Source organism: Drosophila montana, unplaced genomic scaffold (genome assembly GCF_035044405.1).
Source record: "Drosophila montana isolate Dmon_TW-CO22-7 unplaced genomic scaffold, ASM3504440v1 contig_786_1, whole genome shotgun sequence".
NCBI lineage: Eukaryota > Metazoa > Arthropoda > Insecta > Diptera > Drosophilidae > Drosophila > Drosophila montana.
The window spans coordinates 739260-766600 of record NW_026999081.1 but is presented as its reverse complement, the minus strand read 5'-3'; the positions used below and the strand labels follow the sequence as shown (position 1 = coordinate 766600).

At 41.3% G+C, this 27341-nt stretch overlaps 2 protein-coding genes across 2 annotated transcripts; both read right to left on the bottom strand.

The window, feature by feature from the left end:
- Nucleotides 1-225: 225 nt before the first annotated feature.
- LOC135439989 (uncharacterized) lies at nt 226-9082 on the bottom strand. The gene is made up of 5 exons (XM_064698922.1): nt 8507-9082; nt 4714-5324; nt 3494-3953; nt 3035-3434; nt 226-1984 (listed from the first exon to the last, which is right to left on the bottom strand). The coding sequence occupies exons 1-5, from the start codon at nt 8559-8561 to the stop codon at nt 568-570; spliced, it is 2943 nt and encodes a 980-aa protein (XP_064554992.1). The 5' UTR covers nt 8562-9082; the 3' UTR covers nt 226-567.
- Nucleotides 9083-23206: 14124 nt separating this feature from the next.
- On the bottom strand, nt 23207-25549 carry Vps4 (vacuolar protein sorting 4). The gene is made up of 4 exons (XM_064698920.1): nt 25350-25549; nt 24423-25284; nt 24126-24354; nt 23207-24062 (listed from the first exon to the last, which is right to left on the bottom strand). The coding sequence occupies exons 1-4, from the start codon at nt 25483-25485 to the stop codon at nt 23961-23963; spliced, it is 1329 nt and encodes a 442-aa protein (XP_064554990.1). The 5' UTR covers nt 25486-25549; the 3' UTR covers nt 23207-23960.
- Between the last annotated feature and the right edge of the window lie 1792 nt (nt 25550-27341).

Sequence of the window (27341 nt, the reverse complement as noted above, 5' to 3'; positions counted from 1 at the left end):
TGTTTTGTGCGTGGTTTTCCAAATGGACGATCAGACAGACTGACAGAAGGGCATGACTAGAACAATTCGACTCGACGTCCTGATCACGAATATATATATAATTTATGAATTAGGAGTTTGCACAAATCCATTAAACTCTGTTAACCCATTTTCAATGGAGTCTGTATTTAATAACCCTACCGATAGTTCCTTTATGGAGATTCATTTAGAAGCTAAATACGTCGGTTTATGTTATGCTTAGCATGCTAATAATTTATTTAATTGGTCACATTATAAACTTAACGGCTAAACTTATTGCATAGAGAACTGTCGGTCAACAGCGAAACGATGTTGTCCGAATTCCATTCAAATTCCATTTAACGATTATTTACAGTGCAAGGTGAAGTTTTTTGGTACGACGAGTCTGGGGCCCCAAAATGCGTTTGGGTTCTGGCCAGGACATTTTTTACTCGACGAAAACGCTGAGCAGCCCCACTGTGCGCTGCAGCAGAGCTGATCTCTGTTTATCATATCACATTGTGTTCACTTATAGCTGCGTCCCATCTCCCGACCCCCGCCCAGAATGCCTCAGGGACTCCGCTGCAGGCGTGCACGTCGCTGACCCTTTGCCGTGGCCTTTACCTGGCCGGCGGAAGGCGGCCGATATGTGGGCAGCTCAACGAAAACGGGCCGATACTCGGGTGCCTCGGGTCGCATAGAGCGCGACTCCGTCTGCAGCATATTTGTGTAATAATTGAAGTCGTTTTGGTCTGGCTCCCGGATGGCCAACGGAGCCGCCTGCCGCTGCTGGGCGGCACGACCGCGTGCCCCATTCGAGCGCAGCAAACGGAACAGATTGCGGCGTGCCGCCTGATCCGTTGACTCCACCGAATCCGAACTGCGGCGCTGCTGGCCGCTGCTGCCGCTGCTGCTGCTGCTGCTGTTGAGGAAGGCGGCCTCCTCGTAGCGTGGTATGTAGCGAGGTTTGCGGGATTCGCCGGGTCGGGCCAGTTCACGATCGTGTGGCGTCACATTGAAGCCAAAGAAGCGCGGCGCCTGCACAGATATGAGCGGCAGCAGAGTCTCCCTTGCGTAGCGCTCGGCGCGCTGCAGCAGCTCGCCCAGCCGGAACGGCAGCAACTGCACCGTTTGCGGCTCCTCCGCGCCGCTGGAGAGCTGTGCCATCATTTTGGGCGGCGTGGCCAGAGCCGGAGTGTCCGTGGAGCTGGCGTTGGCATTGCCATCCACTGGTTCGGCCAGCTGCAGATCCTTGCCCTGTTTGGCGCGCGGTGTGGTCGCCTTGAGCACCGGCTCCACAATCTCCGACGTGTTGGCCGGATCGTGTAGATTGCGTCCACGATTGACAGCCAGCCGTCGATCCTTGAGCACCGGCTCGAATATCTCATTGGTCGGCTGTTCGCCGGGCGCCAAAGCATCGGACAGACTGCGACTGGACTCGGCCGGCTCCGCTTCGGTGTTGTCCTTGTCCAGGGAATTGCCAACCAGTATGGGCTGCCAGGGCAGCTCGGCCGCCTGGTCCAGCGGATAGGTTTGATTCTGTGCAAGCTTGAAGCTGGTGCCCAAATTGAATATGTCCTTGCGCTGCTTCACACTCTCGACCCCATCAACGCTGGCGCTCAGACCGGACGCCTGTCCACTGGAGTCCGACTCGGGTGCATCCGTGCTCGTCGGCAATCCAGCCGGCGGCTGAGTAGTATACGCGCCATAGTCATCCTGGTTGTCCAGCTCACAGTTGCCCGCCTGCAGGCGCATGCGCACGGGACTGCCGCTGCTCAGCTTGGTGCTGGGCCGGCAGAGCGAGTGGCTGCGTCCAAAGCTGTCGGTCAGCACCACCTTATCAATGTCCCAGTGGGGCAGGCCCTTCGACAGCCAGCCGCTGTACGACTTGTAGTGCAGGCTGAGCGTGGTGGGAAAGCCCAGCGCCGGATGAGGCACAATTATTTTGGACACAATGTCGCCGGCAAAGAACTCCGCATCGTCTTTTCTGTAATTTGACAATGGGCAAAGCATGAAAACGAGCGACAGTTAAAATATGGCTAAACCTTATTTTTTTGGTAAATTGCGACAAGTTATGGTTTACTTTGCCCATGATAAACTTGATTCTCTGTTGTGCCCATAACTTGCGCAACTCTTAACCACTTTTAATGCTCTTAACGCTTAAGAAAATCTTATTAAGAGACCTACGAATAAATCACATGCTATAAGTGTGTCTGAACGTTGCTTGAAGTCATTGAAAAATGTTGTTTTTTTAATTTAATTTTTAGCGAAATTCGGACATAACAAAAATGCAGGATAAAATTGGCTCAAAAATACATGGATAAACGACCAAGCAAATGGATTTACAAACTAACAATCACCTTTTAAAACGGCTAAAAAAAGGCTAAGCTTTAAAAATGGTTTCAATAAAATGTAAGCATAACAAAAGCAACTAGTCGGGAGTCTCTGATCAGGAGATAAACGAAATGGGGTAAACTTTAAAAATCGTTAGAGAAAAATGTTTATCCCAGTAAAAACAAGACTTCTCAAGTAGGGGGTATCCGACTAGGAAATATCCTGACCCCATTACCAAGCTACCTTTTATAAACATTCTAGCTTCCTTCTATGCGTTCTAGCTTTTTAAAATGAGTCTTAACACTTTAGGAGGGGATGAGCTAGGGTATCCAAAATGTGAAATATTCCAGACCTCTGTATACTATACGATAGTCTACATATCTGGTGTATCTAGCCCTTACATCGATATCGATATCGATATCTATCGATATTATTGAAATGAGGCGAGATATCGATAAAATATTATAAGCTCGTTTTGCAAATGGCAAAGGAGAATGTAAAGTCTTAAGCTTGAGTAGCTTTAGTTACACACAGACGGACACACGAAGGTCTCTCCAGATTTGACTCGATCCTTTCGGACCATGGGTTTTAGGAGGCGTCAATCTACCCAAAAAAGTAAGCTTGCAGTTTTGCCATGAAGGCGAAGACTAGATTTGTTGCATAGCTTGGCAGCTGCTGCAGCAGGCAACATTTTGGTACTCACTCGGATATTTCGAAGGTCTCGTTGAGGCCGCCATCGCCCTCGAGTATGGCCTCGAGGCGGCCAATGGTGCGCAGTGGCAGATCGTTGAACGAGTTGAAGATCTGCAATTGGAACTGATGCGCACAGAAGGGCTCCTCCTCGCGCGTCAGCAGATAGAGCTGGCCGCGGCCGGTCGATCTGTCCGCATAGTAGCCCATGTTGCCGCAGCGTGGCACACCCTCGGCCAGATCCTCATCGTCCTGGGCGCAGGGGAAGCACTTGCCTTTGAGAAAGTCATCGTAGTTGGCGCAGGGAAAGGCGGGAAACATGCAGCGCGGCGCCACCGAATCAATAAAGAACTTATAGGCGCGCCGATGATTGCAAAGCGAACGCCCCTCCTCATCCTCCGCCGCCTGGGCAGCTGTGAATTGGTCAGAAGGATGAGCACACCATGAAATTGTGATATGTGATCGGACTTACACCAGATGAAATCCGTAACGGCGCCCACAAACAGATTAGAGCAGCCCGTCTGGACGCGCCCGCCGTTCGGATAGTAGTCGACATGGCCCATGGGCTGCCAGGAGCCCAGGCCGCCCAATATTAGATTCTCGCCGTTCGAGTGTATTACATCGACGAAATCCGCATCGCTGCTGTCCAGCCGCACCTTCGGATGCTGCGCCTCGAATAGCGGCCCAGCCGGATCTAAGCCGGTTATGCGCGACAAGCCGGGCAGCTCGGCGCCCGCAAATCCCGAGACATGCGCCCCCAGGCTGAAGCCAATCAAATGGGTGCGCATCAGATTGAGACCCTTGTGCTGTTGCAGATGCTGCAGCAACATGGCCAACTGTTTGCCCACCAGACGCGTATTCGCCGCGGCGCGCACATAATTGGGAAAGGTAGCGCCATTCTCCCAGTCCACGCAGATGACAATGCAATCCTCCTGAAAAAATAATTCAATTAAAATGAAATTGAGTACAAGGTCTCTACTAGAGTGCTGTACAGGTTGATTCACTTGCAACGAAATTGAATAGTGTTCGACCTGCTCGAGTCAGCAACATGTTTGAGCCAGCCATTCAGGCAAATGCTTTCCCAGATGCTTGCCAATGCTCTCATATATTCTCTGACTTCATAGGCAAATGAAAGTCAGCAAATCTTCCATTTAAAGTGCGTGTTAAATTTACAAGGAACATGTGGCAATAAGTCCCTAGGCTTTTACCCGTTTCAACAGCTTCCTTATGGCCTCAGCAGTTGAAGTACTAGACTGCACACTTGCTCCATATCAGATTTGGATTAGACAATTTACATGTCAAATTTACAAGTCACTTGTAAAGCGCATGTAAATTAAGAAATGCGCGAGGTTTTATTACAAAAATAACAGCTACTCCTTGGTAAAAAATCTTTGTAGGATGTGGATACACCCCAAACCCATCAACTACTCACCATTGCGTGTTAAATTTACAACTCACTTGTTAATGCTGCAACTATATTAGCTACTGCGGGGAACGGATCATTAGGGAATGAGTGACCCTTTTAGCTACTCACCACTGCATGTTAAATTTTCTAGTCAGTTGTTAAACAAATGTTTATTATGAAATGTTAATGCCAATATCAAACCTAATGCTGGCAAGAAATCTTTAGGCAATAAGTCACCGCATCAGCTACTCACTACTGCATGTTAAATTTACAAGTTAGCTACTCACCACTGCCATCAGTGCTGTTTTCATCTCGTAGATCCATACGTGCGGACAGGCGGAGCCAAAGCCGTGCACAATCACGCGCACGGAGAGCTCATCGAAGCCCTCCAGATCATCGATAGATGGCGGCGGCGGCTTCTTTGGACTGGCGCCCATGACATTCGGTTTCTCGGTGGTCACATTCAAGCCAGGCGCAGAAGCTGTGCCCGCTGGCGCGCTGGTTGTGACCGGCGGAGCTGGCGTCTCGGACTCGCGCTTGGCCTTGGCCTTGGCCTTGGCCTTAGCAAACGCGGCAGTCATATTGAGGAAGGACAACTCCATGAGCGGCCGATCCGAACGCTGACGTGTCGAGTAAAAATAAAACTTGGTATTGATCTCCTCGGGCGATGAGGGCAGCATCTCCAGATAGGCGAACGGGCCGGAGTCCTCAAAGCAGCCCAGCTCCCCGTAGCAGACGCGCTTCACCGCCCGCTTGGCCCGTCCGTGCAGCAGTTGGCGCTGCCGCTGCAGTTGCTCATGCGCCAGCAGTGAGGCATGCACCGCTTCGGAGAGTTCCGTAAAGTTGGCATAGCCCATCACTGTGGGCGTGGTCGCATTGTTCGCCTTCTCGCCGAACGCTGCAATTGATGAGCAAAATGTGAATTTGTAAATTAATTGGCTATGATTCATTTCTATCGCACTCAAATGTGACACTTTGCAGCCGACGCACGTGCGTCGTTCGCAATAGAATGGAAATAATTGATAGCTCTAAAGATGGATATAACGGCTCGGAAATGGTTTGGATGGGATAAAAACCGGCCACACTTCATCAGACTTGTTGACTCATGAAAACATACTTATTATTATGAAAGTCGCATAGAAAGGCAATTCATATTTGAGAAAAAATGGAAGTTAAAAGTAAAATGATGGAAATAAAGCCTAAATTAAGGTGATGAGAATTGCATAGAAAGGCGATATTTACAAAATGAAGAGTGCGGTTGTAAGAATCATTAAAACTGCAAATAATGTGTAAAGTTAACAAAAAGAGAACGAGCGACAGAGATAGAGAGAGAGAGAGAGAGAGAGAGAGGGAGAGAGAGTGAGGGACAAAGTCAAAAGAGAGAGCAAACGGCACAAAGTAAGAAATAGATAAAGCGACTAGTTAAACTATTTCTAAAGTCAAAATAGTATTCTACAAATAAAAAGATCACTGCCTTCTAAGAATTCTAGAGCCTTTCCTAAAAAATAAAATACGAAATTACGAGCCATTAAAAAAGAACATAAAAATGAAAGAAAACAAAAACTTGTTGGAATATCTTTAATGGCAGGCGCGTCAAATGTTTCCATTCTGCGTTTTCAGACACTGCGCCATAATTTGGAACGTGCGGATGACATAACCCCAGCACAAGCCATAATATAGTTATGTTTCATATGTATACATATATATTTATATATGGCCGTTAGCTGGAAGCGATGATAAATTGCCGAGTCGTGATTGCGTTACTAAAGTGGCCAAAAACCAAAGAGACAAAAACAAATCTGTCCACGCTTCGCCCCATGCCACACACGTTGTGGCAAGTGGCAATTAATATGCGTATATGATTATCATCTGGCTATAGAACAGGCAATCGGGAGACACCAAATTGGCCAATCAGGAAGAGATTGCAGCAATAGAACTGTGTCCCGACCCTGCTCTATAGAGTGGGTCACATGCTAGGCTGGGCTTCTGATACTAAGTATATCATTTTTCATTATCCCATTTGTACAGAATTTATTATAATAATATAATATACACAAATATTAATTTGTATATTGTGTACATTTCCATACATATTATGTTTCTATATCTCCATATTTTCTGTGCCCTAATCTATAGTTCAATCTAAAGCTACATACATTTCGATTTCCATAGCTCTATCTTTATCTAAACCTCGATCTGCATATATATATATAACTTTATCTAAACCCAACTCTTTATCCATATAAATATATCTGTATCTATATTCATACATAGCTCTATCGAAATCCATATCTTTATCCATATTATTTTTTGCTTTTATATTGATTGCTTTATATATTATATATTTCCATATTCTATTACTATATCGTCATCTTTGATGTGCTTTTCCAGCTAATGCACAGACATAACAGCGTTAAGCACCCTCCATATATCAACGTGACGGATCTTATGGCACTTTTGCAACCAAATGCATCCAAGGTTTTGAGAGACAATGGAAAACACTTTACGCTTATGACCCACACGACAGGTGCTTAAATCTAATTGCTGAAGCATTTCCCGCACTTATGAGCGCGACTCATGACCCAGCACCAAATGCAATAAGGAAAATCTATGATCTTTGAAAGAGCTGAGACGACGCTGATTTAGATAAATCTATGCAGAAATATATAGATAAAGGCATAGACGTCAATATATGTTGTATGTAGATAAAATAGCACTATTGAAAGTGCGAAAAATTGGCGGAAAATTTATGTAAAACGTGGATCAAAGGTTGTATAAGTAAAAATAGATTATGCGACTTTATGCACATTTGCATTCGACCCTGAAGCAAATGGCTAAAAGGGTATTATGTTTTTGTGCAAATGGCAGAGGGAAGCATCTCCGAGCACATAAAGTATATACATATATATTCTTGGTCAACCCAACGAGCTGAGTCGATCTAGCCAGGTCTGGATGAGCTCGTTGATCTCGGAAACTGCAGAAGCTCGTTAGCTTATATATATTCTACTTTAGCAAATGCGTTATGACTTCACAGGCTATCTGCTAGTCGAACACTCCCGACTACAGCACTTACGGTACTTTTATTTTGTATCCAAACTCATTTCCAAGTAACTATATAGATTATATTTAATCTCTCGCACGGGAAATGGGTGGAAATACAGTGTGTGCAATTTAAAGAAAGAAACCCTGAGCCGCGCAAAACTGGGTAATGCCACTAAGCATGTCATACAGTATTATATTACCCAGCTTTGCACGGCTCAAGTTTTGTTCTTCATATTTGTCCTATTTACTGCTTAGTTGTCAAACTGGCGTGTCTTTGAAACTTTATTAAGTGTAGCTGTTGACAGTCTTGTCGAATTTATTGTGAATCTAAGTCTAGATAGAAACAAATGTATATTTTTATTTTTATTTTTTATAGAGGTATTTTAGCTGTGTGTCAGACAAGTTAACTTGTTGTTTCTTTGGGTTTGCTTGGGGCGCGTTTTGTGACTTTCGTTGTTTTCATTTGCCATTTTGGACTTGTGTCAATTTTTTTGGAATTTTTTTTTTTTTTTTGGTATTGCAATCGCTTCTTCGACTTGTTGACTATTTCCGATTACATGTGTACACACTTTGTTTGTGCGTGTGTGTGTGTGTGTGTGTGTGTGTAGCTGTGGTATTTGTGGCGATTGTGCAATCTGTGAAGTGTTTTGCGCGTCGCTCAATGGCAAAAATTTGTCAAGTGAAACTCGACGAAGAGGCCAAATAAATTGAAAGACGCCCACAGACGGACGGACGGACGGACGGACGGACGGACGGACGGACGCGCACTCCGCCCAACAAGCCCACCCGCTGGCCTTGCAATTGACTGTGTGGGGGCTGTGTGGGGGGGTGTGTGTGGGTGTCTCTTAAAAAGACAAAAACTTGAAAATTGAAACCATCCTCAGTTAAAGTTAGTTGTACAATTTACGAGCACACAATAAATCAATTAGCAAAGAGGTGAAGTGTGCGAGTGTGTGTGCGTGTGTGTGTGTGTGTGTGTGTGCGCGTGTGTGTTTGTGTGTATAACTCAATTAGATAATGGAACTGGCGTCTACTTACCGCAAGTTCGAGTGCCAAGCAGCAACAGCGACAGCGTAAGGCAAATGTGTTGCATGTTGCTGTTGTTGCTGTTGTTGCTGTTGTTGCTGATGTTGCTGATGTTGTTGTTGTTGCTAGAGATTATTCAATGATGAGCAGAGTGTCAATTGGCATTGAAAAGATGAGCTCTAATACGCTCGCTCAAGAGCACACGCGCTCTCTCTCCGTCTCTCTCTCTCTCTCTCTCTCTCTCTGTTGCTGCTGTGTGTTTTTTTAGGCCAATTGCAATTGCATTGCTCGCGTTGCTATGATTTGGGCTGCTGACGCGTCTTCTTCTTGTTCGTTTAGCTCTTTTTTTTTATTTGAGTGTTATGTCTCTGTCGCTTTGGTAATAGCAATATACCATAAACAAATTCACTTTCACTTATTTGTGAACCTGCCAGCAGCAGCAGCGGCAGCAGCAGCAGTCGCTGCGGTCGTGACTGGTTGCTTTTTGCTGTTGACTGGTTCCTGGCCACGGCCAATGGCGTCTGCAGCGATGTCTCAGCGTCTCTCTGACTCACTGACTGACTGACTGAGCAGCTGTTGCGGCTGTTGTTGCTGTTGTTGCTGTTGTTGCTGCGGGGGAGCGGCAGCTGGCCGGCCCGGGCTGCCTCTGGGGCGCTATGAACCGCGTCTGGGGCGTTCGTGTAATGGCGTTGACTTTGCGCTTGATTGAATTATGTGCCAGACGCGACAGCAGCAACAGTTGCTCTTGTCGTAGCTTTCACTTGAAGAGCAGCAGCAGCAGCAGAAGCAGCTCCAATTTGCTGTGATTTGAGCTATGATTGATGCTGATTGCTGCTGATTGATTGTTTATGAGCTTCGCTCTGTGCGGGCGTCTGTGTGTGCGTGTGCGTGTGCGTGTGTGTGGCCTGCAATTACAAGAAGCAACAACAATTAACAATTGCATGTTTAGCTAAATACCAGTATGCGGGCAACAAGTGTTGTTGTTGTTGTTATGACCATTGTCTGGCTGTCAGCTGCCTGACTATTGTATAATAAATAAGCCGGCTCGCCGACAGGATGTGCGCTAAGCGCTGGGCCATTGAACTTTTTGATGTCAGCTTCACTGATTCTCTAGCCAAACAAATAACAACAACAACGACAATATGCAAACAATAAAAGCAACTAATGTTAAAAGTCAAACATTGCTAACAAGCACAAGCTCAAGCACACGCACACCTACTTTACACTATGCTACAAACTAATGAAAATGAGAATACGAACAAAAATTAGTTCAATTGTTCACAAGCATAAATCGTATTGTTTTTAAGAACTGCATTTGGTATGAAGAGCTTGTAAATGCTTTTATATAGAAGTTTTATATAAGACCTATTGCATCTATTGGGACCAAATAACAGAGCTCCGTTTTGAGACATTTTGCAGACATGTGAGGCAAACTGTGAAGCTCATACTTGCCGATCTTGTCCGAGATAACTTTAAGAACAGCACACACGAGCTCAGTTATCAACCGATGCTTCCTATAAAGCCATATTATCATATCATCTATATCATTATCAATATCATCGAGTAGTCCGATATTGATAAGATTTTGCTCATATGTAACTAGCTTGTTATGGCTCTTGCCAAATTGGGTCAAGATATCTTAACATCTTGGAAAAACAAGAAAGGTTTTTCGGCCGAGCGTTGTCATGTGAGCTATATGTTATAGAGACAGACGAGCCCGGCTATAGCGACTCGGCTGTGGATGTGACTTCTTTTATCTAAACAACTTGCCCGCATGTAACTTTTGTGGCAGCGCCTCGGGCATAAGTTTGCTTTAACATAGGTTAACAGCTGGTTAAATTTGGCAGGCAAGTGTTAAGATTGTGTGCATAGGTATGGCAACACCTTGCCAATAAATGTGTGGCAACGCTTCAATGACAAGCCATGTCATTTAGTTGGCGCTTGTTTTCCTCTCTTTGCTTTTTTGTTTGGCAAATTTCAAGTTTTCAAAAATTGTGCGCCAATGCCTGAACAACAAACTGACTGCAAAAGTTGCAAAACTTATATTAAACATTTATCTTGCAGTTTGAAGTCGATGACAAACATGATATGGCAACGCTGCACTTGTCGAATGTTGACTGTTAGCTAACGTTACAATGTTTGACAAGTTTGTGGAATTGTTAACTTTTGAAGGAAACTTGATCAGAGGGAAAATGCCTCAAAAATACGACCAAAGAAAACATTATAGAATAAACATCGTAAATTATTAAATTCCTCTTTTGAGACGTCTTACAGAAATTCAAGTTTTTCCAGATTATAATTAATGAACCCGTTGAAAATGGGTAAAAAGGTAGCAACATTTTATTGCAAACAATTTCCAAATGATTTTACGGATTCACTGAAGAAAACTTGAATATCCCAAGTCTTTAAAAATTTGTCAAAAGGGTATATTGGTTATGTGCAAATATATGTAACAGGCAGAAGGAAGCATCTCCGAGCATATATAGTATATATATTCTTGGCCAGATCCCGAGCTGAGTCGATCTAGCCTGGTCTTTAGAAACCTGCGCCTGACTGTCTGTAAGAGCTCGTTGATCTCGAAAACTACAAAAGCTAAAGACTTGATATTTTAAAGATATATTCTCTCTTACTCTACGCAAAACGATTTTATAATATTTGATCGATATTTGTCATCATTACTAAAATATCGATAAAAATCGATTTTTAAATATGATTTTTTAAGCATAACTTAAAAACTTTCAGCGTTAAATACACAAAATTTGGTATGTATATTCTCGTGAGGCATAAACTCATTAGAAGTATTCCACATTTAAGATACATTCTGTCATTCGCCCAGATTAGAGCTGGGTTCAGAATATCTCTTAGTCGAGCGCTCTTACTTGTTTTTGTTTAACTTGTTCTTTATCAGATTATCACACAAAGTGTCCATTTATATCTGAAATATATGAATAGTTTTATTTACTATGTTGCATAGTGTAATTCCAGAGTTGAGCTAAACGTTAAACGTTGAACATTGGAAGTTGAATGTGTACATTTGGGTTAACAGCACACGGCAGTCGAAAAGCATAAAAAAATATTTTACAAAAAAATGAAAACAATAAAAGCACAAAATCAAGTCATCAAGTTTTTTGTTGACGAGTTTTTAGCTAATTTCGAGAGAAGAAACTGAGTCAATTAGGCGGGAGACTGCGGACCGCGATATGAAAACTGGGTGTCATCTAACGAAAGTGAAAACTTTGAGAGTGATCGAAAGAAAAAACCTGCTAAGCGCTTGAGATAATAAAAACCGAAACCAAATATTGTTAACAGCATTGAAAACTGTAGATTGATTGATTTATTGATCTATTGAGTGCACAGCAAATCTTCACTGAGCTTCACTTTCATTCGAGCCGTGACTTATCAATTAGCATACGAGCCAACTATTAGGCAAGCTCTTCAAATGGAAGATAAATAAGCCAGAAGCATTATCAACTTTTGCTCCAATGCCCTCCAAGAAGCTCTTTTTAATTAATTATGCGCTTGAGCTTGAGTTAAGTTAAGCTAATTTGACTCTAAAGGTCGCATTGTGAGATTAAGCAATACTTCTCTATGTTTGCTTAAGACCAAATCAAGTTGATTCACGCACCTTTTCAAATACTTAATTAACTATTTAAATTTAAACTCTCACACATTCAAAATGTAAGCCTTTTGTTTATGCAGCGCAAAAAATGTTAAAGTAATGTTAACAGTAAGCTGTTGACTTGCTGCTGTTATCTTTTTACATGGAAAACTTGGACGGCTTAATTTTTTATAAATAGCTTGGCAATGACATTAGATCACTTGGAATTATGTGCAATAGTTTTTAAGAATTCTTAAAGTCATGACTGCATTATGAATGTCTAGCGAGTTAACAGACAATGTTTTCAGAGCAAAGTCTCTTGTGTATACATAGAAAACGCAGAGCAGTTCCCAGAAGCTAACAGTCAAAATTTAAACAGCCAAAGCTAACACATTCTAAGAAAATTTGAATTATACAAAGCCAATTGGATACATAACATGCAGAACAGCTTACTTTTTATGTTAGTAACTTAACAGCGGGTTAACATAGCTCTTGAATGCGCCAGTTGCAAGCAGTTTTCAAACAGTGCACTGTCCATTTACTAAGCAGCCAAACATAACATGCAACACATGACATACAAATATATGAAATCTATTTAAATACTTGAAAAAGACCATCAAAAAACACTTAGAGCCTGCAACAAGTTTTCAAAGCCTTAAGCCTGTGCTTTGCTATCTTGATTAACATGCAGTTAACAGCTGTTAACTTAACAGCGCTCGTTAGCTGAAGTTCATTCATTCGCAGACAGTTGACAAACTTATGAAAAGACAATGCCATTGTTTGACGGTTCATGTGGATCCATCAATCAATGGCAAGACTTGCGGCCACCCGCAACACGCTGTGGAAATGCGGAACGAACGAAGCGTAAAGAGCACAGCAAAAGGGATGCAGCTAAAAATGGGCTTAAAAGAAATGCATTTGTCGCGCTGGGAAAGCGAAAGATACGCCAACACATTGTCAGCGAATAGACAAAATGGAAAGTATCTGGCAATAATGCTTCTAAAGCGGCTTTCGCACGACTTCTACGACGACTTAAACTGTCTCAGCCTCAGTCCGGCAGTCCGGCAGTTCGTCAGCGCGTCAGACCAGCTGCCACTTTCAAATAGATTAACCCAATTTGGGTGCTGGGTCCGCTTTCAGCTGCCGCCAGCCGCCAGCTGCCAGTTGCCGGCGCTCATTTTCGCATTTGCGGCTAATTCTGCTCATTAAATACAAACTGCGCGTCGGTCCGATAAATGGACGCCAATATGCCAGTGACGCTCGTCCAGAACTGACAGCTCATCCATTCCCCCATTGGAAAGCCAAGAGAGTTGTGAGTGTGAAATCAAAAGCTAGAGACGAAATCGAACCATGCCAAAAGAAAAGCACAAAGCGGCTGCACTGCTTACCGCCGATTCATGCAACCAAGAAACGAAAGTGTTGGGCATGCTACACGAGCAGATGCCCTGTAACTGCAGCTAAAGTAGCATATGCTATCTAAATTAGTTGAAACGAAAAAGTAAGAATTACCTCGGCACGCCGAAGATTTAATACTCTTGTAGACAATACACTCACGACGGACAGACGGACATGGCTGTTGATGCTGATCTAGAATTTATATATTTACAATATGCGACCATCAATTTATATATATATATATATATAACCCCAAAGATTTATAACATTAATACCATTTGGAAGGTTAAGCATATTATTTGAAATATTTAATAAAATATGATATATAAATATGATATATAAGATATCAATAATGAAATATGTATATACACATGAATCGGACCTTGAACCAAGCCTTTAAAAAGAGAAGAATCCGAAAGACCAAATACCTTAGGTTCCAACCATTGCATCCAAGCTGCGAGGTGGTTTTCCCAAAGTCATTAAATACGCCTTCAGTAAGTTTTTGCACACATCTTAAAAATAATCAGGCGAAACTTGAAAAAACCTCCCCTATAAAAACCCATTCGAGCCACGTTTTTCATTTCGGGAGTTTGCAGAAGAAAGAAGGAAGGAAAATACACGACTGACGCAGCAACCTTACAGCCCGTTTAATAAATAAAAAGATTAAAAAAAAAAAAAATTAATTTAAGCAAAAATGTTTGTAAAGACTTCTAGACCGAATCCTTGCACATTATTTGACATTTGTGAAACAGCTCTTAAATGATTTTTCTCAAAGATCTTTATAAAATGAATTTGCAGCCGAACGGAGGATAAGCAAAAGAATTTCACGAGTTTTCCTCACTTTCAGGTGGAATTCGCCAAAGCACAGCTACAATTAAAGTTTCATCTTCAGCTCTTACCTTTAATCTGACGTTGAATCAGTCTGCCAAAAACAGTTATATATAGATATAGATTTATATATATCTAACATATATCTGGAAGATGGAAGGTAAAACAAATATATTTTTGATATACACATGTATATTGCTTGTGTAGTTTTTAATTAACACTTGTTGCCTGTTGGCTGTTGCTTGCAACATTTTATAATACCCTATTCTTGACCAATATTTATGGCATCGTGGGTATAAATAGGAACCGACACACACTCACACGCACACGCAAGCAAAACAATGCATTTGCTTTGTGCCAACTTTTGGGCAATCACTTTTGATCGATTTGTCTGAGCGCTGAGTGTGCGTGTGTGTGTGTGTGTGTGTGTGTGTGTGTGTGTCATTTTAATGCCAGCAATCGCAGAGATTTTTATTTGTTGGCTTGCAATACGAAAGACTTAGGCAACGAACTTGCAGTCGCTGGCGCGCAGCCAAAATAAACGGAAAAAAAAAATAAAGTAAGTAAATAAACGAAAAATGTTCAAATTTCCTTAGCCAATTTTCGCATGACAGCAGCAGCGGCAAATCGCATAAATAGTTTCCTGTTTGTTACGACGGACTTGGCAAGCAAAAAAAATGAAAAAAGGGAGGCAGCCAACGGGCGCTGGACAGCAACAACAACAACAACCACAGCAGCAACAACAGCAACAACAGCAACAACAACAACAACAAGATATGATAAAAAACCAGCGGCGCATGAAGTTTCCGCCGTTACATTAAAGTTTTTTTTCTTCATTTTTTTTTTACATTTCGTTGTTGTTGTAACTTTTAGCTGTATACAATTAGTTGCTTCTAATAGTGTTACCCATTGTCGTCGCGGCTGTTGCTGTTGTTGTTGTTGTTGTTGCATTAATTTTTCACAAGAATTTCCACAGTGGCACACTCATTGTCCATGCACTGCATGCAATCGAGAGGAAGAAGCAGCAGAAGAAGCCGAAAAGACAATGCGCCATAAATCAACTAACGGGGGGCTGTGGAAAACCCAACCAACGGTAAAATGCAATGAGACAACAACAACAACAGCAACAACAACAACAACGGTAACAATTACACACCCATATGCAATGGCAAACGTATGTGACCCACTTTTCTGGGCCAGATATTCCAGGCTCCGTCAGCCCAGCAAACAGTTATGGCCCAGAACCGAAAACTAAGCGCTGGGCGAGATGAGAGGCAGAGAGTGGGTGAAAGGAGAGAGAGACAGAGAGTGGAGGGGAGAGAGACAGGCAGATAGAAAAGGAGAGAGAGAGAGAGAGAGAGACAGAGAGAGAGAGAGAGAGAGAGGGGGGGGGAGTAAAGAATGGAGAGCAGGTCAAGTGGGCTTCATGAAAGCGTGGGATGCGACTCGAGTGCCGCAAGGCAAGCAATTTGTATGCCCTTTGTAGAGGGTATTATGAATTTGATATATAATATGTGACATCAAATTAACAAATATATATATGTATGCCAAATTGCGGTGTCTATGCCTATTATACGCCCTGAGATAGGCACGATAGGCAGGGTTTCGATATATATTTTAATCGATTTCATGGAAAGTTATCGATAATTGCAAACTATCCCGATTTACGTTAAGAATATCAAGAATATAAATACATTTATTTATTATTTTTTGATATTTCGATATTCACTACATTCTTAAGGTAGCTTTTCCGAGCAAATCGGGATGGTTTACAATTATCGATAACTTTCCGCACATGAAACCCTGCTTTTCCATCCTATCTCAGGGCCTATAATATGCACAGACACCAAATATGGCATAAGGACTCTCTATACTATGTGCATTATACGTGCACACAAATCCCGAATATATCATTTTTTGCAGACTTTCGCACAATATTAAAAGAAATGCTTTTATGCAGATATAGTTAAGGCCTTAAGTATCTATGCGCATTAGGATGCCATATTTTTACCCTAAAAATTTCATCAAGCTCGGAAAACAAGGGCAGAAGAAGTACAGCAAGCGGCTGGCATGCTTGTGTGTATTGTCGGAATAGTTGTAAAGCACAGGGATATAGGGTAGCTACTAGTCGGGCACTGCCCAGGGCCGAACGCTCTTGTTATTTGAAAAAATTGCCAAGAGCATTTAAAGTTCGACAGCGCGAGCCCAACAACTGTTTGGCCACATGGCCCAATTTAGCACGTACTGAAATGTTAGAAGAGACTCCTCCAATTACGGATCTCATACTGTTGCCGCTGTGGCTGAATGTCTTTGGGTCTTGGCAACCGCAATGTCTCCGGTTGCCCAACCCCAAGCCAGACAATCGCTGATAGCGAAGCAGTTGCCCCATCGACCCCAATAGTCAGGTGCAGTGCACTGGATCTCTGCTAGCCAAGCGACAGAATTAATCATAGATAATTGTTGGACTTAGTGCTGGCTAATTATGGCATTAATTGTTGGCCAGCTGGAGATCTAGATAGATGACCTCTGCTGTAGAAAGCCAAAGGGAATTAGCGCGGAATTAAATGACGTCTGAGCGGATGTTGGCAAAGAAGTGCGCTTATAATTCTCAAATGCTTTCAGCACGAATCTAGTTAATTGGTTTGTGTATCGAGCAAGTGGTACACAAAGTAAAAGTTAATTATTTGAAATGGAGCTCAGGAAACGCAACAATATGGCATGATATATATTCTATATATAGTCCACAAGCAGGTATTTAAGCCATAGTTGGGCTATTATTGGTTGCCTTTCCACTTCGATCCAAAGTGAACAACATTATTTCCTAGTTTCCAGACAGACACAGAAAGAAGAGGCTTCTGCTAAAAGCGATTGGGAATTTGACTGCTGTGTGCCCTCTTTGACAATTCTTACGTTTAACAAATTCCATTTCTAGAACTCGCAACTTTTAGCAGAGTTTTTCGGACCACGAGAATAATTTGCTTTCACTGCCTCCAAAAAAAGGTATTTACAAAAGTTCGTGAGAGAAGAAAGAGAAGTGATAGAAGAGAAGTGTTATTTAAAAATTTTGTTGACACCGATTAGAATAAATTACCCGGCGTCGTCCGGCTATAATGCAAGTGTAACTTCTCAGCTTGTCAACCCACGTCCGTGCATTTATTTATTTATTTATTCATTAATGGTCGACAAAAACGAGTGTCTTTCCAATTATTAAATACATCAAAGTATGAAAATTAAATGCTTAAAATGAATATACACAATTTTCTAATAGCATCACCGACAAGATGGAGGTGTTTTATTTGCCCAGCTATGCCCCTTTCAAAAACGAACTCAATTTCAATTGCATTCAAGAACAATATTTTGTCTAAATTTATTTGAAAAATAACCTTTTTATACCCTTTCTGTCTGTCTGTATCTCAGAACCTATTAGAGCTAGAGGTTCTCCTATTGCCCGCGCATTACGGGTTCGTTTCCGATAATCGATAACTTGCCCCATTTCCAAGCAATCGATGTCGATGTCTTGAATAGTATATATTTATATCAAAAATCTTTCATTTTATAACGCTCCCCTTCCTCCCTCATTAGCCTAAAATTTCCCTTCTGTACAATGTTTAGACTGTGTCTTGACTCGGGAAATATTTGTACGCTTCATATTATATTTAACACTCCAGACAAGGTTCAAGGGAAGGCGTTTAAAGTACACGCTCGTAATATTTCTGTACGACCTTAACAAAACATATATAGAAGAGTTAAGCTTAAAATCTTGTTTTCCTGTTTAAATCGTGTGGTTCCAATGCTTGAGCCCAGTTACTCATATGTATATAGTTTATCCATTTACGAGATGATTTTCAAGTGGAGAAAAAAAAAGCAATTTGAAAGTTGTGAGCTGGGATTTTTCCCCCACTTGTTGCGCCCAATTGACTGACGACCTTGCTTATGTCAACAACCACAACAACAACAACAACAACAACAACAGCTTGGGCTCAATCATTGGCCGTTTACAGCACTCAAATTATGTTAAGACGCATTATTCAAAAGCGACAACAACAGCCATCAAGTGTTTAACTAAAATTAAAATGTTTTGTGAATGACATTGAAGGAATTTATGCACTTTAATTGAATACAATTTTGGACATAAATGCCATTCGTATACCCTGCAAACGGGCAAGTGTGTTGGCGAATGTGTAAGAAGTGCAACTGTACACACCGAGCGCATATATAAGTCCAAGCAAGGTAAACAGCTGCAGTCAATCTATGTAAACTCAGGATCTAGTCCATGTAGGGCCCGAAAATTTGGTATGTAGCTTTACATAGACCCAAACCACGTAAATGTATGCAGAACTTGGCATATAAGTCGAAAATCCTCGAGAATAACTGAATAAAAAGTCAAAATTACAACCAAGTAAATGCCATGTAAATAGGCAAAACAATTTATATTTAAACAAAAGTAAAGAAAGTATTTTAAAAAAGTAAACTAAAATAAAGCAGAACTTTTTGCAGGGTATATGTGCGTTGAGCGCTCTGCATTTTAGCTGCTAATAGTTATTTGTAGTTGTTGTTGTTTCTAGTTTAGCTTGCAGTTTTGTTGATTTAGACTTTACACCATGGAATTTGTTGTGCGCTGCCGTCTAAATTGGCTGCCTTTTGTCTCTTGGTCTCTCGCGCTCTCTGCAATTCGTGTCAATGTCAGCATGATTGTATTTTTTTTCGTATTATTTATTTTTTTTATTAAATTATTATTTGTTGTTGTTGTTGTTGTTGTTGTTTTGTTGCACACACTGCATGCTGGCGGGTAAGGGGGGCGTGGCATGTAATGCGCTCGGCAAACGAGTTTAAGGCAACAACAACAAATATGCATAATAGCAACAGCAGCAACTGCAGCAAGCAGTGCAGGCAAGCAGTGAGCAAAAGACTTAGGCGACAAACTTGAAGCTTGAAGCAGCAAGTGCAGCAAAGAAAACTAATTCAAAAATATATATAAAAAATGGCTAAAATGTTGGAAAATAAAAGCTGATAAGCAACATATGCAAATGATGAGATTTTTGTTTTGTTTTTGCTGTGATTTTGTGATAAGCAAAGTATGCCAACAACAACAACAACAACAGCAACAAGAGCAGCAGACGAAGCGGCTGCGGCTGCTGCTACTTCTTCTGCTTTGGTGCCCGGGCTCCGTTAACAGTTTCACTTGAGGCGCGTGAAAGTTGTGCTTCATAACAAAAAACAAAACAAAAATTAAATACAAAAAACGACAACCTACACACACACACACACACACACACACACAGACGCCGCCACAATTGAAAGACAAGAGTACAAAAAAAAAAGGGCAGGCCAAAGCCATAGCCGCAGTCGCCGCCGCAGCTCAAACACAAAAATGCAAGCGCAAAACAAACAAACAAAAAAAAAGTATAAATTAAAAAAAAACATAAACAAAACAAACAAACCAAAACACAAACTGCAATTACGCACTTTTTTCACTGCCTTTCGTCAATTTATTTTCGAAAACTTGCGCAAAGCATAAACCGATAATAAAAACCGAAAAAAAAAAATATCTTTAGATGCAGCGCATAAAACGCAAACGTTGCAAATTGGCCGCAAGAAAAACCGTAAGAAAGCAAAATAGGAAAAAAAATAAACACACGAAATGCCGACACGAACCGCAACGCGCCGCGGCTGAAGATCAACTGAAACTACGAACGAAGCCGAAACGAAGCCGAAACGCGATGCGCGAAACGCGCAAAACCCGAAACAGCAGCCAGCAAGTGCGAACCGTGCTGCCGGCTTAGCTATTTTCCAGCTAAACGTGGCTGTGCTGTAACTGGCTGTTGTCTGCAATTCTGCCTGATTTTAAAGTGTTTTAGCTATTTTCTTGTTATTTTTGTTTTAGCTTTTTCTAAAAAACATATCAGCTGTTAATCTTATTGTTTTTTTTTTGTTTGCCATTTTTGGCTTGTTTTAGCTATTTTTTATTTAGTTTTAGCTATTTTAAAATCCCATTGGTACAAAATAGAACGGCACTTTTTTTAGCAGTGTGTATTGTAGCTCATATTGAAGTTTTTTTTTCCTTTCTGCCTTGTTTTAGCAATTAAATGTTTGTTTTTTGGCAACTTTGGATGCCTATTTAGCTATTTTTTGTATTGTTTTTAGCTATTTTGAAAAGTATTTGAAACAAAATAGACTTAGTTGCGCTAGCGTATTCTTGTTGTTGTATTAAATGTTTATTTATTTTTTGGGTTGGTGTTTGCATTTATGGATTCCCTAATTTAGCTGTTTTTAATTAGTTTTGTATATTTTTAGCTGTTTCGAAAACTGTTTGGTACACACTAGAATGTGACTTATTGTAGCTTTTTTTATTCTTGTTCAAGCCAACAAGTTTCACTTTCCAAAAGCTTTAAACAAAACTGCGCAAAAGAAAAGGCAGCTCTTTCTCTCCTTATTCCGCACTTGTAGCTAGCCAGCCAATCTAATTCGGCTAGTTTTAGCTTTATTTGTGACATGCGATTTAGCTAGTTTTTTGAAGAGCGACAGCTGGCAACACTGGCGGCCAAAGCGGCAGCAAGCCTCGGCAAGCAGTCGTGCCTGTCGCAGTAAGTCGCAGCGCTGCCAGACTGTCCGCAGACGTTGTCGCCATTCGCAGCACGTACGATTGCAAAAAGCCAAGAGGAGAAATAATAAATACATATGTACATATAAAAAAGTTGAATGTAAATATAAAAAAAATTAAAGCGTATTGCCACAGCCGACGTCCGCTTCGGCTGTGCATTGGCTGCATTTAGGGCCCAAATGTCGAACTGGCCTAAAAACAACGACTTCAATTGGCTCGAACAAAGATCGAAGCACGCGCCGCTCCGTTGCGCACAGAAAGTTCTAATTTGACCCACTTTGCTGCCGGCTCGCAAATGTTGACACGCTCCAAAAAAAAAAGAGTAGTAGAAGTGCTCTAGTCGTATGTAAGTACCCGACTAGCGGATACCCTGTATGCAACGACAAGCTGCCGTTTGAAGCAGTTTAACACTGCGCTTCGTCTTGCCTTTAGCCTATACCTATGTACATATACCCTATAAACATGCTACATATGGCAAATGCATGCTAGATTAACTTCGGTGCTTAGAGTCCGATCATTATCAAAGTTTCAGCGCATAAATGTGGCGTACCAAAGCGCAAGGCTCCATCTTTGCATATTGAATTTTTTCTCAGTTTTTGCAGGTGTAAGATTAAGGTATCTAAAAGATGGGAAATGCTACATCTGTGTATACTATGGGTGCACCTACCTTCCAACTTTGGTGCATCCAGCTCTTATAATTTTTAAATCTTTTCAAATCGATATTTATCGATTTTTTATTATTTAACAAGCTTGATTGACTTTTATGTTAGCTCCAGCTATGCATTACGGACTCGCAGCAGACTTCCTTTTGCCCTTCTGTATATATATATATATTAGCACATGAACCAATATACCCTTTTATCTAATGCGTGTCCAATGGGTATTGCGCACCAAAATGATTTATGTATACGAGCAGCATTTTGAGCAGGGCAACCATCTGTCTCTGTCTCGCTCTGAACCATAAAATGCAAAATATCAGAACATTTGCACTTTTTAGAGACACCTTTAAAAGCTAAAGCCAATAAATTAGTTTCTTTTCGAGATTTTCGAATTTGGAATTCTGTAAATCAATCCCTACTCCTTTAATCGATTTGAACTAGTTATGGTAACTTTAAGGCTAGCATACTTTTGGGCTTGATCTATATACATATATATATATATATATATGGAGATATATATATACATGCACAGATATATATTTTATATATGCATAGCAGATATGTTTCGTCATGTTTGGAAATAATTTGCACGCCAGTCTGACTCGTGCTCAGTCCAAAAAAAATCTCTCACAACAGGCTGGCCCCAAAATTGATTAACAGGCATTTGCCACGCCCCCTGGCACCATGGCTAAAACATGTTTGCAATTTACTCTAAAGGAGCGCCGCGACTTAATTAAAAAAGAAAAACCAAATTCACATTAGCTCAAAAGTTTTCATAGGCATAGACTTTTTCCTACTAAGAGCTAATCGTAGATGTATTAATATGATATTTACCGAGCTGTCACGCCCCTAATGGGCGTAGTCATATGATCTGAACTCCAGACGGACATATACATATGCCATGTTTCAGGCGCCTAACCATCTAATCTCAGCACTATATCTGACCAGAGATCAAATCGAAGTCCATATTCGAAAAGAATCAAGTTTTAAAACAGATAGTGAGACAGTTCGCATAGACAGCTGAATGGATGGATGGATAGTAATATATGTTGTTGTTTATATTAATATGTTTGTATATTAACTCCACCTTTGGTACAGTATTGTATCTTTTCATGCTCTACTCGAGCGATTCGGTACGTATTTCCAAATTTGTTGTCACTTTGCAACACTTCAATTGCAGCTGTCTCGCTCTAACATCATTTAGAAGATAGACAGAAGCTCTCTTAACTCTTAACTAACATTATTTTTCGAAACTCTAATAACTGGCAATATTCAGAATTCAGAAATATTAACAACTAATCTGCAAATATCTTAAAAAGCACTTTTTGTACATCTTAAGTTTAAATAAAGGTTCCATAAAGTTCACACAATGAAAAAGTTTTTTGCAAATATTGTAAATAAATAATTGTCTGAATTTTTGAATTGAATTAAAATCCTTATCGATTCGTAATACATTTATTTAACAATTTTAATTTCTAAGCATAATCATAAAAGAAAAAAAATATATATCTAAATATATATATATGAAAGGCCCGAGACTTGCAAAACGAAAATAGTTAAAAAGTCTATGAAAATGAGTTTAAGGCGAATTACAGATTCGAATGTTTTAGTTTTAACAGGGCATCCCACAGTCGAGCCACACTGAATTTCTAGATGCTAATCAATTTGAAATATCGTTTAATTTTTTGTTGTTTTTTTATCGGTTACATTTGAAAATAGTTTGCCTGTTTGCTGGTTAACTGGCCAATTGGCCAACTGCGGCTGTCCGTCCGTCCGTCCGTCTGTCTGTCTGTCTGTTTGTGTCTGTGTGTCTGCGTCTGATGGGGCTCATGTGGGCAGGTGTCCAGGTGTGAAGGCAGCATTGAATGTTGCATCCACTTGCAGGTTGACAAACACTCGCGCACACACACACACACACAGTCGCACTCTGTGCAACACACATAAATTACAATCGGTTTCATTTCGGGTTTTGGCTTAACATTAAGTGTATAAAAATACATCGACTACTTTTTCTCTTCATTTCGTGATTACAACAGCAGCAGCAGCAGCCACAAGGGGGCGGTTGGGGTTAGCATACGACAAAACTTGATAAACTATTTTAACCATATACATATATGCGAACGATCTGCAACTCACATATACATAGCGTTTGTGTGTGTTTACAATATGTGGTAAAAGAAAAACAGAACAGAAAGGCATAGAACAATTTTTTATATGTATATATAATATATTATTATATATATATATATAGAGTGTACGTGTGAGTGTGTGTGTGTGGATCCATAGAGCCAGGGGCGTGTTTATCGTTTTATGTATTAGGCAACAATCAAGAATAAGCTGCTGGGTGGTAAACTTAATGGCGGCGGTATAATTAGCTTTCGCGGCTTAGCCCTCCTGGCCGAAGTCCTCTGTGAATTTGCGCAGCTTTACCAAATCCTCCTCGTTGACGGTCGGTTTCGTGCGTGACAAGGACTTGAGCATGTCGCGCTATAAAAATACAAGTAAAACGTTTAAAACCGTCTCTGGCAGTTGGGTCTAGGGATTACGCACCATGGTGACTGGCGGCTCGAAGAGCTTATCGCTGGGCACATCCATCCAATTCATTTCAACGGCGCCCGGATCGCCCGGCGAGCAGGCCACCAGTAGATCGTCGACAATCTTCTCCTTGTCGCCCGGAGAGGGACCCGAGACGCGCTTAAAGTGTGTAGCTGTTTGTACCTTGCGCACCGGCTCCATCAGCGCATCACGCACCACAATCGATATATCGGCGCCAGAGTAACTGCATTGGATGGAATGGAGAAGGATTAGTTCGCGATTGGAACTGGGGCTATGTGTACACAAGCTCACCCTTCGGTCTTGTCGGCGAGTTCCTTGAGATCCTGCTCGGTCAGCACATGGGTGGTGTTGCCCAAATGGATTTTGAACATGACGAGGCGGGCATGCGCTTCCGGCAACGGAATATAGATGCGCTTCTCGAAACGCCTGCGTATGGCCGAATCGAGCACCCAGGGTATATTGGTGGCGCCCAGTACGAGAATGCCATCGGTATCATTGCCAACGCCCTGCATTTGCACCAGGAACTCGGTCTTGATGCGGCGCACGCTGTCGTTCTCATTGTCCGAACGGGCCGAGCACATTGAATCAATCTCATCAATGAATATAATCGATGGCTTGTGCTGGCGCGCCAGCTCGAAGAGATTCTTCACCAGCTTCTCGGATTCGCCCAGCCATTTAGACATTAGATCGGAGCTAGATACCGAAAAGAATGTGGATCTGTTTGCCTCGGTGGCGACCGCTTTGGCCAAATATGATTTGCCCGTACCGGGTGGCCCAAATAGTAGAATACCCTTCCAGGGTATGCGCTTGCCGGTGAACAGCTGCGGAAACTTAATCGGCAAGATGACAGCCTCTTTGAGTGCCTCCTTGGCGGCATCGAGGCCAGCCACATCGGACCATTGTACGCACGGCTTCTCAATGACAATGGCACCCTCCAGTTTGGCTTGCAGCTTCTTTTTCTCTGGATCATCGCCGTCCTCGTCGTCGCTGTCGCTCTTTTTGTCCTTGTCATCCTTGGAGCTGCTCTCGCCGCCCTCCTTAATCGGTTTTTTCTTGCCCTTCTTCAGATACTCCTTCAGCTTCTCGGCGCGATCCAAGTACTGTAGACATTTTGCACGTATCGAGTCCTTGGCCTTCTCGCCCTGTGCCTCATCTGAAAGCGTTACGAGTTACCTAACTTGTTTTTGGTGTGTGGAGGGGGTCGTGTTCTTTACTCACATTTGATTGTATGCAAAAAATACTCGACGCCGTGCTCGTAGAGACGCAGCGCCTCCGCGTAGTTCTTGTTGCGATCCTCCTCGGTGGCCTTTGTCACCAGATCGATGGCCTTTTGTAGTGTCGTGCCGGCTGCCATGGATGTGGTTCTTCGTCTACTCTTTCTGTCTGTCTGTCTGTCCGTCTGTTGTGTGTATGTGTTTGTGTGTGTGTTTGTTTTTAGCTGCTGCAAAGACGCGAATGTTAAATTAGTTGCTAGTGACGTCACGTTCCCCAGACACAGGCGTGGGCCGCACGCAATTTATCGATTTAATCGATCAACAACAAAAGAAAAGCACCAAAACGCGTATCCTTTCCACGCACACTCACAAAACAATAAAACAAAAGTCTATTCCAAATTTGTGTATGACTAATGCAGGCAGCAGCAGCAGCAGCAAAAGCAGCAGCAGCGGCAGCATTGACAAAAACAAAGTGCATGACGAACACGAAGGCGAAGAGGAGCGAGCGTTTGGTTGCGTTTTTTCTTCTCTTTTTTTTTTTGTTATTTTGTTGCGCATTACTCACTTGTTTATTGTTTGGTTTGTTCGTTGGGCCTGTTGGTTGTTGCAGGTTCGCTGTGTTGGCTACTTATGTTGCTGTCGACAAACACAGCACGCGCCAATTCAACAAAAAAAAAATAAATAAGGAATTTCGAGGAATTTATACGGAATGACGATGTCGTCGTCAATATGAATATGATGGAGCATATATGTGTGTGTTTGTGTGTGTGTGTGTGTATGTGTGTGTGAGCGAGTCTTATCGATAGCCTGTGGCGGCCGTGCGATAGACGGTTTAATGTTAAAGTTGACAAATCGCAACAGCAACGTTTTCAAATTGAGATATAAAGATCAATTCGTGTTGGGCGAATCAATTGCTTTTTTTTATTTTTAAACAACTGTGCATTTAATTTAAAAAAGTTCCAATATGTGGCATTCGCAGCGCTGCCTACTCTGTTTTCTTTATGACGCGGCTTTGAGTAAACAAACGTAAATTGCGCAATGTAAGGCTAACATGAATTTTTTACATTAATAGTGCAACTTATCGAAATCTGTTACACTGGGCGGTGTTTTTGTTTCGTTTAGTTTTCGTACGTGAAGTCAAACATTAGCCGGGTTTTTTTTTTACTTAGCAGTTTAGCACAAGAAACAGACTTACTGTTGAGCAAAAAGGTTTATTATCTACAATATTATACATTTGATTATTATTTGTTGGATTATTTGTTTGGTATACTTTAATTAAAATTAAAAATAATATAAAATAAAATAACATCAATATATGAATTTATGTACATAATTAACATAATTACATATTTAAATTATTATAAACATAAGTGAATATGCTTACATAGAAGAAAAGCTAATTAATTTATTATGTGTAATATTTTTTGAAAATTAATGTTTATGTTAGCTTGATATGCGATATTTATTTTGTTCATTCATCGATATTCGAAATCTATTGTCAGTTCATGTCGAATTCTTAACGAAAGTTCACAATTATCAGAAACTCATGTCAAGGAATTTACTCAAATGGCACGGTTAGACAAGTTTGATTTCTAGAATATTAATTTTGAATATATAACTACTTTTAGCACGGGAATCCGCGTGATTGTGCAAAACAACATAGATATAGCAAAAAACACAACTGTGTGGTCCATTTTTACCAACGGGAATTAAATTAAACAATTACCTAAATTTTAAATCAGTTTATTTAATAATATTATTCAAGCAAGGCAAAGTTGCACTTGTCGCCAGCTGGTTTCTAGTGATGGAAAATACTGTGATTCAAATTTCAAAATTCGCGCTATGCCACTAAGTCAATATTACACTTTGCATCTGAAGAAAAGAAAAACAATATAAAATTATTTGGCAGTTAAATTGAAAAGAACGATGCTAACAAATAGTTTTGATTGGACAAGCGATATTTCTTATATATGTATATAGCGCACATTTGTCATAC